The sequence below is a fragment of the Mobula birostris genome, chromosome 5 (assembly GCF_030028105.1).
Source record: "Mobula birostris isolate sMobBir1 chromosome 5, sMobBir1.hap1, whole genome shotgun sequence".
In the NCBI taxonomy this organism is placed as follows: domain Eukaryota; kingdom Metazoa; phylum Chordata; class Chondrichthyes; order Myliobatiformes; family Myliobatidae; genus Mobula; species Mobula birostris.
Window position 1 is genome coordinate 181,067,830 of NC_092374.1, and position 15,013 is coordinate 181,082,842.

Genomic DNA, 15,013 nt, shown 5'->3' on the forward strand with positions numbered 1-15,013 from the left:
GCACTCCTTTTGAAAGTCCCACCATGTGCACTCCAGCCAGGGTCCTGCCTATTACATTACCCCACCCGTGTCAAAGCCCCTGTCCATTGTATACTCAGCCATCTCCCGCCACTCTGCAACCCACCCAAATATCCCATTCATTATGCTCCTAGCTTGAAACCCCATGCTGTTACTACCCCAGTCCATCACAATTTGTGACCTCAATTTTCCAACACCGGTAACACTGAACAATATGTTATCCACAGGACCATGAGATATTGAAGCAGAATTAGTTCATTCAGCCCACAATGAGTCTGTTCCGCCGTGCAATCTCAGTTTATTTCTTTCAATCCCATACTGAGACATTCACGCTGAAATCTCTAATAAACCCCCAACCCCTTACCAACAAAGAATCTATCAATCAATGACTTGGTGTCCACAAACCTCTGAGGGAACAGATTTCACAGATCCATCACCCTCTGGCTGAAGAAATTCCTTCTCATCTCATTTCTAAAGGGATGTGATTCCAAGGCTGTGACTTTGGATCCTAGAACTTCCTACTAATGGAAACTTTCTCTCCCCATCCATTCTATCCAGGCTTTTCAGTGTTCAATGAGAATACCTCCCCCATCCTTCTGAACTCCACAGAGAACAGCCCAGAGACATCAAATGCTCCATATCTGCTAAGTCTTTCATTCCCTTTCCAAAACCAACTCATCCTTCCTTAGGTATAGGGTCTAAAATTGCTCAAAGTACTCCATGTGTGATCTGATCAGTGCCTTCTAAACACCAGCAGTACATCCTGGCTTTTATACTCTAGTTCTCTTGAAATAAATGTTCATCCCACAGAAGAAGAAGCATTCTAAAGGGAGGATGGGGCGAACATGCCTGACAAGAAATGTTACAAAATGTCAAAAGCAAAAGGGAGCGCATACAATCGAGCAAAAATTAGTGGGAAGTTAGAGGGTTGGGAAGCTTTGAAAATCCAACAGAAAACAACTAAACTAGCAAAAAGGAGAGAAAAGGATAAGTTCACTTGTACCTCTCTTTCTGAATTCCCTCCCCATTCACAAAATAGTCTACACTTTCATTCTTCCTAGCAAATGTGCATAACCCACCTATATTGTAATCCAGGCAGCCCCTGCTTGTTTGTGTGTCACCTCCAGGGCATATAGCTGCCTCCTTGGACATGTTCTCTTATGGGATAAGTTGTCCTCTTCAATGCTCAGATGCTGAGCAGATCCAAACCAGTTGGAAGTATGCAGGGGCCACTGACAATACCTGCAATTCCCAAATGTGGTATGCATTTCCATAATTCCCAAGAGTACAGTCTAGGAGGAATGTCCAGAGCTAAGATGTTGTGTGCCCAGTCTCCTTCCCACTCTCCCTTTGCCCAGTCCTCTGCCCTCCTTCCTTTGTCCAATCCCCTGCCCTCCCTCCTTTGTCCAATCCCCTGCCCTCCCTCCTTTGTCCAATCCCCTTCCCTCCATCCTCTGTCCAATCTCCTTCCATCCCTCCTTTGTCCAATCCCCTGCCCTCCATCCTTTGTCCAATCCCCTTCCCTCCATCCTTCGTCCAATCTCCTGCCATCCTTCCTTTGTCCAATCCTCTGCCATCCCTCCTTTGTCCAATCCCCTGCCCTCCATCCTTTGTCCAATCCCCTGCCCTCCCTCCTTTGTTCAATCTCCTGCCCTCCCTTCTTTACCCAATCCCTGCCCAATACCTATCCTTCACTTTCTTGCCCAAACCCTCCCACCCTTTTAGTTTCTGCAGTCCCCCGCCCTCCCTCCTTTGCCAGCGCAGGGCAGGGCAGAGCAATACCTGGAGATGATGGCAGACTCATCATACGTGCCACTTCTCTCTCCCCGCACTAACCTCCCTCTGCTTCAGTTCCAGCCTCGCTGACCCTGGACCCGCAGACGGCGCACCCCCGCCTCATCCTGTCCAATGATGACACCCAGGTGAGGCGCGGTGAATGGAGGAAGGTGCCTGACCTCCCCGAGCGCTTCAACTTTCTGCTCAGCGTATTGGCGTCACAGGGATTCACCTCAGGCCGCCACTACTGGGAGATAGATGTGAGCAGCAACACGGCTTGGGACGTGGGCGCCGCCAAGTCCTCGGTGACCAGGAAGGCCATTCCACAGAATGGCATCTGGGCAGTGGGACTGTGGGACAAGGAGTACAGTGCCTTCACCAGTCCCCGCACCTCACTGTCGCTGGCCGAGGGCCCCAAGCGGCTGGGCATTTACCTGGATTACGAGGAGGGCCAGATCTCCTTCTACAACGCCATCACCATGGATCACATCTACACATTCTCTGACAAGTTTACCGAGGCCATCCACCCCTACTTCAGCACAGAGTGCAAAATCAGCCCACTGAAGCTGGTCACAGTCCAGATCTAGAATGTGAGCCAATTCAGACTGATACTCCCCAAAGGGGACACTTTCACAGGGGGAGATAGTGGAGGGTGGTGCAGTGGGCAAATGCACCAGATCTACGTGCGAAAGGGGAAAGTGTGCCTTCTGGTGTTTTCAGCTGATGGAACCGTACACCCCACCAATGCTTCCTGCTCTTTCTCAGAGCATCCCTTGTGCCGGGACTGAACCTGCATCCAGGATGAGTTAGCGTTGTATCAGTCATTAAGAATCAAAACACAGACGACCCAACATTGTGACGGTTGCTGCACCCCTGGAAAACAACCTGCATTGTGATCTTCTGCAGCGTGAAGGCTCACATCTGAGCAGGGAACAGGAACCAAAAAACTGAAACATAATCACAAGAGATTCTGCAGATGCTGGAAATCCAGAGTAATACTGAAGCTCCTTCAATAATTCCAAAAGACTGAAGTAGGGTAAATACTGAAAGGCTTTTATTCACAGTAAGACATGACCTCCATGCCGAGTGTCTGCCCATGGTCTGAAGGGGGAGGAGCAGGGCGCAATCGCCTTTATTCAGGGGTCTGTGGGAGGAGCCACAGGGGCAGTCAACAGAGGGGCGTGTCCAGACAATTAACCCAGTTACTATATATATATATGGTTTACCACAAATACACACATAGAAAGCTGGAGGAACTCCTCAGATCAGGCCTGATGAAGGGTCTCAACCTAAAATGTCGACTCTTTATTCCTTTCCATAGATGCTGCCGGAACTGTTGAGTTCCTCCAAACGAGAAACAAAATTGGGGTTGTTCTCCACCTTCTTTTTCCACGTAAATTCAATACGGTTGAATTCTATTCTGTATTTCACAGTTTTTGGAAGTTGTGAGTTTTGTAAGCGTGAATTACAATAACCCAAATAACCATAACTTGGGGTTTGCCTGTACGCAGTTCATGTTGGCTGCTTGTTTGAGTAGAGGGTGGTTACAAAGAGGACTGAATTGCCCTTAACTATCAGCAACCTTGTGGAAGTTAGTCCCTGGTTCCTCTTTGATGGTTATTTGTTCTGTGGACGGATGAGAGGTGTTGCAGTTAGTCTGAGATATTTTGAAGGAGCGGGTTTATCCACACTGTTACGAATGTGCTGATTGTATCTCCTGCTGTCAGCTCATGTCTCCCGCTTGAGTTCCCTTGATATTGCAGACCTCTTACCCATGTGAGGAGGTGACTGCCAGTTTGCAGTTACGCTGGCTGGGACGAGGGAAGGTTGGTGAAGGAGGGGATAGGAGACTCAGTTAAAGACGGGTCTTTCAGATCCAGATCCAGATTCACTTGTTTATCGAAACAAACAGTGAAACGCTTTACTGCTGTTCACCAACACAGTCTGAGGATGCGCTGGGGTCAGCCTGCAAGTGCTGCCACACATTCCAACACCAACATAGCCTACCCGTAAAGCTCAGCAGAACAACGCTGAACACAACAGAACACAACACGACAAGAGTGAAAAACAACAACAGCAGAACAAGCCCCATTCCTCCCTCCCACCCGCCAATCCTTCAAACCCTGGACAGGCCGTCTCTGGACTCCGGCCTCCAGGCTCCAGTGGACTCACAGATTCGCAGATATTGGGTGTTGACCACCAGAGGACTCGCAGTAGACTCAAGGCTTTAGCCACCCAGCCTTGACTTCTGGGCTTCTGATCAACCTCTAAGCTTCGATCTTTGGTATCTGCTCCAGGACTCACTGATGACGATGAATAACTGCCCGAATATTAGGTCTTGAATGTCAGCTTTGTTGATGAAGGGAAATCTCTTCAGCAAAAGAGTGCCTCTGTGCAGATCTCACTGTCCTGAATCAGTGCGAATAAGAGAACGACAAACCCGCTTGGTATGTAAGGTCCTACTCAATCAAACCATTGTGTGAAAATGCCTCTATAGACATTGTAATTCCACGGATTTAGATTAGATTAGATTAGATTATGAAAACACGCAGTCCTCTTTTATTGTCATTTAGTAATGCATGCATTAAGAAATGATACAATGTTCTTCCAGAATGATATCACAGAAACACAAGACAAACCAAGACTAAAAAAACTGACAAAAACCACATAATTATAACATATAGTTACAACAGTGCAAAGCAATACCGTAATTTGATAGAAGAACAGGCCATAGGCACGGTAAAAATAATCTCGAAGTCTCTCGAAAGTCCCATCATCTCACGCAGATGGTAGAAGGAATAAAAACTCTCTTCCTGCCATGAACCTCCAGCGCTGCAAACTTGCTGATGCAGCACCCTGGAAGCACCTGACCACAGCCGACTCTGAGTTCGTCCGAAAACTTCGAGCCTCTGACCAGCCCTCTGACACCGAGCACCAAGCACCATCTCTGCCGAGCGCTTTGACCCCGGCCCCAGTAACAGGCAGTAGGCAAAGCCGGGGACTTGGGGCCTTCCCCTCCGGAGATTCTCGATTGCACAGTAGCAGCGGCAGCAAAGCGGGCATTTCAGAAGTTTCTCCAGATGTTCCGCTGTGCTTCTCACGGCTGTCTCCATCAAATCAGGATTGTGCACGGCATCCTACTTCACAAATACAATATTAATTTGGAGCGGCTGCGCCGTGCCACCATCTTCTCCTCCCTACTCTACCACAAAGGGTAGGAGAGCAGCACTGTGAGTGGCAAGGGAACTGGAGACCGTGTTGGTGTTTGGGGAGGTGGGAAGGGGAGGGTTAGTTGAATTTTCAAAGGGATTTGGAAGGGATCAGGACCAGCACATGTTTTGGGGTGGGAAAGCAGATCTTGTAAGAGTGAATTACAATAACCCAAATAACCATATCTCAAGGTTTGCCTGTACCCAGTTCATGTTGGCTGCTCGTTTGAGTAGAGGACAGTTACAAAGAGGACTGAATTGTCTTTAACTATCAGCAACCTGGGTGTGATGGGGTGGGGGGGGTGGTCAGGATTCAGAGCACAGAAGAGTTGGGAGCACAGTATTTGGGGAGGGTGCTGTTAAATGGGTGGCAAAGGAATTAGAATGGAGTTTCAGAGTGTGGGTTTGGGGTGTGGTGGTACAGTACAGCACAAGATTTATATATAAAGTACCTGCCTATCCTGCAATCCTCCCTGCTTGGTGCATCCATGTGAAGACCATGACATCTCAGGAGTGACCAGGGCAAACAACAGCTGGGATGTGGATTACAAATTACAGCAGCAGATAGAAAAGGCATGTCAGAAAGGCAGTGTCATGATAATAGTTGAGGATTTTAACATGAAGATGGTTTGGGAAAACCAGGTCATTACTGGACTTCTAGAGAGAATTTGTAGAATGTCCAAGGGGTGGCTTTTTAGAACAGCTTGTTGTTGAGCCCATTAGGGGAACGGCTGTGCTGGATTGGGTATTATGCAATGATCTGGAGGTGATAAGAGAGCTTAAGGTTAAGGAACCCTTAGGGAACAGAGATCACAATATGATTGAGTTCACATTGAAATTTGAGAAGGAGAAATTACAATTCAATGTGTCAGTATTTCAGTGGAATAAAGAAAATTACAATAGCATGAGAAGAGAACTGGTCGAAGTTGACTGGAAAGGGACACTAGCAGGAAGGACAGCAGAGCAGCAATGACTGGAGTCTCTGTGAAAAATGAGGGAAGTGCAAGACAGATATATTCCAAATAAGAAGAAATTTTCAAATGGAAAGACACTACTGTGGCTGACAAGTGAATCAGAGCCAAAGTAAAAGCAAAGGAGAGTGCATACAAGGAAGCCAGAGCTAGTGGGAAGATAGAGGATTGGGGAGCTTTTAGAAACTTGCAGAAGGAAACTAAGAAGGTCATTTGGAAGGAAAAGATGAATTATGAAAGGAAGCTGGTGACTAATATCAAAGAAGATGCTATAAACTTTTTTAAGGATATAAAGGGTGAAAGAAAGTCGAGGGTAGATATAGAACCAATACAAACTGATGCTGGAGATATTGTAATGAGAGATGCAGAGGTGGCAGAGGAACTGAATGCGTATTTTACATCAGTCTTCACACTAGAAAATGTCTGCAGTATACTGGACATTCAAGAGTGTCAGGGATGTTAAGTTTGTGCAGTGAAAATTATGACTGAGAAGGTGCTCAGGAGGCTTAATGGTCTGAGGGTGGATAAATCTCCTGGACCTGATGGAATGCACCCTCGGGTTCTGAAGGAAGTAGCTGGAGAGATTGTGGAGGCATTAACGATGGTCTTTCAAGAATCAATAGATTCTGGCTTTGTACCAAATGACTGGAAAATTGCAAATGTTACTCGGCTATTTAAGAAGGGTGGGAGGCTGCAGAAAAGAAACTATAGACCTGTTAGCCTGACATCAGTGGGAAGATTGTCAGGGATGAGATTACAGGGCACATGGAGGCACATGACAAGATAGGCCAAAGCCAGCATGGTTTCCTGAAAGGAAAATCCTGTCTGACAAACCTACTGCAATTCTTTGAGGAAATTACAAGGAGGGTAGACAAAAGAAACACAGTGGACGTGGTGTACTTGGATTTTCAGAAGGCTTTTGACAAGATGCCACACATGAGGCTACTTAGCAAGGTAAGAGCCCATGGAATTACAGGGAAGTTACTAGCATGGATGGAGCATTGGCTGGTTGGCAGAAAACAGAATGGGAATAAAGGGATCCTATTTTTGCTGCCGGTTACCAGTGGAGTTCCACAGGGTTAGTGTTGGGACTGCTGCATTCTATGATGTATGTTAATGATTTGGACTATGGGATTAATGGACTTGTGGCTAAATTTGTCGATGCTACAAAGATAGGTGGAGGAATGGGTAGTGTTGAGGAAACAGAGAACCTGCAGAGAGACTTATCTTCTTTAGGGGAGTGGGCAAAGAATTGGCAAATGAAATACAATGTTGGAAAGCATATAGTCATGCACTTTGGTGGAAGAAATAAACAGGCAGGCTATTATTTAGATGGGGAGAGAATTCAAAATGCAGAGATGCAAAGGGACTTCGGAGTCCTTGTGCAGGATACCCTAAATTTTAACCTTCAGGTTGAGTCGGTTGTGAAGAAGGCAAATGCAAAGTTGTCATTTGTTTCTTGAAGTATAGAATATAAGAGCAGGGATGTGATGTTGAGGCTCTATAAAGCACTTGTGAGACCACACTTGGAGTATTGTGTGCAGCTTAGAGCTCTTATTTTAGAAAGGATATACTGATATTGGAGAGGGTTCACAGAAGATTCACAAGAATGATTCCAGGAATGAAAGGTTACCGTATGAGGAACATCTGGCAGCTCTTGGACTGCATTCCCTGGAGGTCAGGAGAATGAGGGGGGATCTCATAGAAACATTCCGAATGTTGAAAGGCCTGAGTAGATTAGATATGGTAAAGTTATTTCCCATGGTAGGGGATTCCAGGACAAGGGGGCACAACTTCAGGATTGAAGGATGTCCATTTAGAACTGAGATGCGGAGAAATTACTTTAGTCTGAAGGTGGTAAATCTGTGGAATTTGTTGCCATGAGTGGCTATGGAGGCCAAGTCATTGGGTGTATTTAAGGCAGAGATAGATAGGCTCTTGATTAGCCAGGGCATCAAAGGGTATGGGGTGAAAGCAGGAGAGTGGGGATGACTGGAAGAATTGGATTAGCCCATGGCTGAATGGCGAAGCAGACTCAATGGGCTGAATGGCCTACTTATGCTCCTATATCTTATGGTCTTATTGTCCAAGTTCTCCCCTGAAGTTCCAGAAAGGATCTTTGCACAGAGAAAGACCTCACCCCAGACCCAAATCTGGGTTGCAAGGGCAGAGATTGCCCATATGAATTTACCAAGTGATGACAAGCAGCCCAGAAGTAGTTCTTGCACTTCCCTTGTGGAAAATAAATGGTTTCAGGTTGCATAATATTCAACCATAACAACATCCTGCCACTGAATTTCTGGGCCAATGCTCGACAGCTCAATAAAAGAGAATTTGTGTTACTGGTGAAAGGTTTATTAATTGTATAATCCTTCACATTGAGTTATATTTTAACATATAATTATGTAAAGTTGATTTTTGAGAATTAGAAAAATATCCCCTTGTCAGGTGTTTGCTGATTTGAGATTTGTACTGTGTTTACATGGCCAAACAATCTATAGACTTTGCCGTAAATAGCATCTTTCACGCCTCTGTTTCAAGACTGTCACATGTGCTGAATGATTAATAAATACATGACTCCTAATTTTCAGTGTTTTATTGATCTGAGGATAAACCTATGAGAGGCACAGTCCTTCGCCTATACCCTCCTTCCCCGATACTTCTAGTAGAGCCACTGTCCACAGCAGCAGACAATGGAAATCCATCCTGATCCATGGTGCTGTCTGAGTGGGGTTTCCATTTACTTACTCCAGGTCCTCCCACATCCCAACAATGTGCCGGTTAGTGGGCCAATCGGCTCCAGTAAATTGCCTTGGTCTGGGGGTGATTTGGTAGGATGTGTGCAGAATGGTGAGTATGTGGGGAGAATTAGAAAGAATGGGATTAATGTGGGATTGGAACTAGCATGAGATTGAGGGTTAGTGCAGATGCAATGGTCTGTCTCCATGCTGTATCCCTCCATGGCTCTATAACAATTGGCCCCAAGCCTGGCTTTGCATTTTTGTGACAGGGATACAGCTGAAGTTCTCCGAAGATGGAGTGGCATGGTAGTGTAGTGGTTGGCACAACACTTCACAGTACAGGCAACCCGGGTTCAATTCCTGCCACTGCCTGTAAGGAGTATGTAGCTTCTCCCTGTGACCACGTGGGTTGCCTCTGGGTGCTCTGGTTTCCTCCCACAGTCCAAAGACTCTGGCTGATTGGTCACTGTAAATTGTCCCGTGATTAGGCTAGGACTAAATTGGGGAATTGCTGGGCAGCATGGCTCGAAGGAGGGCAGGGTGGGGGGAAGTGCCTATTCTGTGCTGCGTCTCAATTAAAGAACAAATTTCAGGACTGAGTCACTTGGAATGTAGGTTATCCAGACCCTTGGTTTGTTCTGCAGCCAGAGGGATCAGGCACCAACACTTCCCCTAAATCCCTCAGCACCATAAGATAATGAAATTCCTCAGTCTCAGAGTTAGAATCAATTCTCTTGTGTGGAATCATTTACTAAGTACAGTGGATTTCATTTAATTGGGGCACACCAGGACCAGTACGTTTTGGCCCAATTAAGCAGTTGCTCCAATCTGAAATTTCATGGAAATGGTTAAAAAGATACATAGAAAAACAAAGTACCGTTTAGCAGAGTAACAAATTCTGAGTTCAAATGAAATACAGAACAAATTAGAACACTACTAATGCTACCAGAGTACTATAAAATTGGATATTAGTTCGTGATAGCTAACAACGGTGGAATTTGAGTGGAGGCTGTGTGCTCTTTTGATTGACTGCAAATGAACGAAATCAGCGCGGACACCTACTGCAGGCATTGGACTGCCTTCTTTGCCTTCCTGTCTGAAGTATCCATGGGTTTCCAAGTGCCTTCTTCCCTCTGTACATACAATCAATACAACACTGCCATTCACCAACTGGAAAATGGTACCCTGGAGTGGTAGATCGGATACTGGAGACTTGGACAAGTGTTGACTTGGCAGAAACTCCCTCTCATTTAAAAACAACAGAGGTCTGAATCATCTGGAAAAATAGAGAAAATTCCAAAGCCCGGATATCAGATAAGAACAGCCTCCCTTTCTTGTAATCTCCCTTCATAGCCAGTTACTCTGTGTTGTACTGACAATGGAGCGGAACAGACACATGAAAGATCTCCCATGTTGGGGCACTATGGTAGCGCAGCGGTTAGCGCGATGCAATAATAGCTCGGGGCATCGCAGTTCATAGTTCAATTCCGGCACACTCTGTAAGGAATGAGTTTCCTCCGCGTGCTCCGGGTTCTTCCCACATTCCAAGCACGTATGGGTTAGTAGATTAATTGATCACTGATGATCGTCCTGTGATTAGGCTGAAGTTAAATAGGTGGTTTGCGGGGCGATGCAGCTCATTGGGGCGGAAGTGCCTATTCCCCACTGTATCGCTAATACAATTTAACAGGCGGGGGATTGCCACATTTTGCGAACGATTCAGTTCCATTACGATCGAATTTCCAGGCCGATGGCTTATGCTTCTTGGCGTACAAAATGTAACAGATATTAGCTACAGTCAACTCTGTTTCACTGAGTTAACATTGTTACAAAATATCCCAGTCCTTCCTTTATTTACTGCAACAACTAATCTTTTCTGCGGTTTGATTAGCTTATCGGCAAATATAAACAAAATATATCAATGGTAACTTTGATACCCTGCAGGTTACACAATGCGCTCTGCTGACTCTTATTGGTTTTGACTGCTCCCATTAAATTGCAGTAACTGAAAATGACAGGATTGTAGAAACATAAAAACATAGAAAACCTACAGCACGATACAGGCCCTTCGGCCCACAAAGCTGTGCTGAACATGTCTTTACTATAGAAATGACCTAGGGTTACCCATAGCCCTGTTCGGATTTGGACGCACTGGCGATAAGTATGTCATCCAGGTAAACAAAACTAAATCTAAGTATTTTAATACAGAGAATATTAGCCATTGGAAAGTCTGTGCTGCATTTTTCAGACCAAACGGCATGTGTAGAAACACAAAAAGGCTAAATGGGGTTATCACAGCTGTTTTGAGAATGTCCTCTGAACACACAGCTATCTGATGGTCCTAAGTAAACTGACTTTGGAAAAGAATTAACTTTCTGGCTAAACTTGCCGAAAATTAACTTCCCGATTAGTCTGGCCGGGAAGTGTTGAATGCGTGGGATTTGATAATGAGCGAGCGTGGTGGGCTCACCCCATGACATGTGATGAAGTCCCATGCCCACTAAAGCAGAACGTCACCCATCATGTCCCGTAAGTCTGGATCCTGGATCTTGCTGCCGTTGGCGGTCCCCCGGTGTGATTTCATCACTCTTTGCCTTCTCATCCATAGGCGATGCCGGCAGCGCACTCACTTGAGCACCGTGTGACACAGGAAGCGTCGCACTGATAGGGTGTCTGTACTGAACAGTAGGTGACCCTAGAAGCTGGAAGCCATAGAGTGTACAGACCCCTGACGTCTCAACGCGATGGCACTGTCGAGGCTGAAAGGCGATCACTTCTTAGTGTTCCTACCATGATTGAATGGCGGAGCAGACTCGATGGGCCGAATGGCCTACTTTTGCTCCTATATCTTATGGTGTTATGGTCTTACCAAAGCAGGCACAGGTGGAGAAAAGAGGAGGAATGATGTACCACTGCCTGAGTGTAGACTATCAGCCATTTTAGCAAGCTCCCTATAGTAGATACATTAGTGAAGACTATGCAAACTTGATCATTCATTTGCTTCTTGAATAGTTCTTTAAAAATAAAACAAGGAAGGTGATTTCCCAGGAGAAGCAGCATGTGGCCCACTAGCTCCAAAGGCCTAGCCTCACCAAGACTGGATAAGAAGAGCAACTGTTTGATGCACTGTGGCTCAGATAGTCCAAAAGTCTGTAAAAGATGACTTTTCAGCTATCAATATGTATCACATTCAGGTGGGTGTTCAAGCAGACTAACCACTCTCCCAGCCATGGAGTTGCTGAGCAATTCTACCACATAGTAAAATTTGGTGTCATTGGTGGAGATTTCTTGAAGCATGAATTGAGCCTCAGCCAAGCAATGGTATTTTGCTCCCAAAACTCCAAAACCAGCTATTTCATATTGGCGTTGGCTGACATGTTCAATAACTCTGGAATCATCCTAGCATAGGGGTCACTAATGTAGCTTTTCACAAATAAAATGATGTGAGGGATTGTATATTTAACGAAACCTGTAACACATTTTATTGAACTCCCAAACCTGCACATAAAATGAGCTAAAACTCTTTATGTAATAACATCATCACATCAGATAGTGACACCCCAACTGAATGCCAGTGGTTGTGAATTATGTATGTTTCCTCCCAATTAGGTTACACCACAGTCACATATAGCATATACTTATGATGTGGGTGAAGACCAGAGCATGTGAGGTAAACCAACTCATTCATAGGGAGAAGGTGCAAACTGCATATGGTTGGTTGTAGAGGTCAGGATTGGAGCTGTGGGGCAGCAACATTACCTACTGTACAATCATGCCAACTATCAAACAAATGTAATCAAACCATGTCCCTTCAATCACACAGCGAAGGCTGCAAAGGCCTTTACTCGTTTTCATTTTCAAACAATTTCAAAGTTCAAAGTAAATTCATTATCAAAGTACGTATTTGTCACTATATACAACCCTGAGATTAATTTTTGCAGGCATTCACACTGTTCAGAGAAACACAACAGAATCAATGAAAATCAACAAACAACCAATGTGCAAATGACAACAAATTGTGCAAATGCAAAAAGGAAAACAAAATAACAATAATAGGTTTCAATAGGTACATTTAATGTCAGAGAAATGGATACAATATACATCCCAAAATACTTTTTCTTTGCAAACATCCACGAAAACAGAGCAGTGCCCAAAGAATGAATGACAATTAAGCGTTAGAGCCCCAAAGCACTGTTCAGTACCCCCCTCTCTCACACAAGCAGCAGCAAGGCATTATGAAATAATATTGAGAACATGAGTTGTAGAGCCTTTGAAAGTGAGTCCATAGGTTGCAGTATTAGTTCAGTGTTGGGTGATTGACATTACCTAATCTGGTTCAGGAGCCTGATGGTTGAGGGGTAATAACCTGGTGGTGTGGGACCTAAGGTTCCTGTACCTTCTTCCTGGTGGCAGCAGCAAGAATAACAAGACTATTTATCTTGTTATTTCATGCTCTCATTATTGATTGCTATTTAATTTTCTATTTGCATTTGCATAGTTTGTTGTTCATTGATCCCGTTTACAGTTACTGTTCTGTAGATTTGCTAAGTATGCCCGCAGGAAAAAGAATCTCATGGTTGTATATGTGGTGATATGTATGTACTCTGCTAATAAGTTTTATTTTGAACTTTGAACTTTGAAAAGAGCATGGTTTGGATGGTGGGGTCCTTGATGATGGATCCTGCTCTTAACTACTTTCTTCTCCCCTCCCCCCTTCTTTGCCTTCCCTCCTCTACCTCTCTCTCCACACGCATACATACAATCCTTTCAGCCCACTGTTTCATACAATTTCAGAAGCAAAATCCAAACTCTGTAAATGACTTTATTTGGAAATGCATTCTTCCTGAAGGTGCTTGGTTAACACCCCCATACTGTAAAGCTGATGATTCCTGGAATGGTTTTCAGCTGAAATTCATGTTGTTCTCTAGCCTCTTGATATGCCTGAACATTGTTGCTCTTCATTGTGCTCTGAAACAAGTTTATTCTGCTGACCTTGTAAGGTTGCTTGATATGTTTCAGATTTGTCCAACTGGTATGCCTTCCTTTCTTAAATCGCAACATTCGTGCTTTCTTTCTGGTTCTCCTGGTTTAATTTGGGCTGCTGTTGTACGTTGATCTGCATCGTACTTGAATGAGAATGGATTCACAGTCTCAGCATAAGAAATGAGCCATAAAGAAGTGAAATAAGGGGAAATTTCTTCACCCAGATAATGGTGAATCTTCACAACTCTCTACCCAGGGAAGGCTGTGGAGGCTCAATCGTTGCCTTCAGTTAAATCATTTATCTGTTGATTTCAGGATTTAAAGGAACTAAACGAAATAGGAAGTGGCATTTGAAGTCAAATACATTCCGTGGTCACTTTATCAGGTACACCTGCTTGTTAATGCAATTATCTAATCAGTCAATCATGTGGCAGCTTCTGAGTGCATAAAAGCATGTAGGCATGGTCAAGAGGGTCAGTTGTTGTTCAAACCAAACATCAGAGTGGGGAAGAAATATGATCTAAGTGACTTTGACCATGAAATGATTGTTGGTGCCAGGCAGGATGGTTTGAGTATCTCAGAAAATGAACTCCTGGAATTTCCACACACAGAAGTCTCCAGAGTTTACAGAGAATGGTGTGAGAAACACAAAAATCCAGCGAGTGGCAGTTCCATAGGCAAAAACGCCTTGTTAATGGGAGAGGTCTGAGCAAAATGGCCAGACTGGTTCAAGCTGACAGGAAGGCGACAGTAAGTCAAATAAATGTTTTGCAACAGCGGTGTGCAGAAGAGCATGTTTAAATGCACAACACATCAAACCTTGAAGCTGGTGGGCTACAGCAGCAGAAGATCACTGACATGCACTCAGTGGCCATGTTAATAGGGGCAGGAGATGCCTAATAATGTGGCCACTGAAGTTATGTTGAATCGTGGGGCTGGCTTGAGGGCCTGAATGGTCACTTCATCATAAAATACAGGGAATAACAGCAGAAGATGACTGAGCCGTGTTTTATTTTTCACATTCCCTGTTACAGTACCCCACAGAGCACAGGCAGAGAACCCCAGCATGCTGCTTTGTTAATGGACTAAGTTGGCCACAACAAACTTCAATACAAGAGAAGTTTTCTTCAGTGTGGGATATAACGAGGGAAGCAAGCTATGGCCCCACTATGGAGCTCTGATGAACTTGTTTGAACTTTCTTATGCTTTCCTCATTCTGCACCAATGCTGATTAGCAGCAACGTCCTTGGATTTGAATGGGAGGATGTTAGCCACATACCTCTGTACAGAACTTGCTGTCCCAAGCAAAACAAAG

The 15,013-nt window shown here is 44.7% G+C and overlaps 1 protein-coding gene across 1 annotated transcript in view; it reads left to right on the plus strand.

Moving 5' to 3' along the window:
* LOC140198098 (E3 ubiquitin-protein ligase TRIM39-like) overlaps positions 1-8,547 on the plus strand; it is a 29,564-nt gene extending 21,017 nt beyond the window's left edge. The window contains exon 6 of the mRNA XM_072258998.1: positions 1,870-8,547. Within this exon, the coding sequence (XP_072115099.1) occupies positions 1,870-2,381 (512 nt within the window). The 3' untranslated portion in view covers positions 2,382-8,547. The remainder of the gene's footprint in view (positions 1-1,869) is intronic.
* The last annotated feature ends 6,466 nt before the right edge of the window (positions 8,548-15,013 follow it).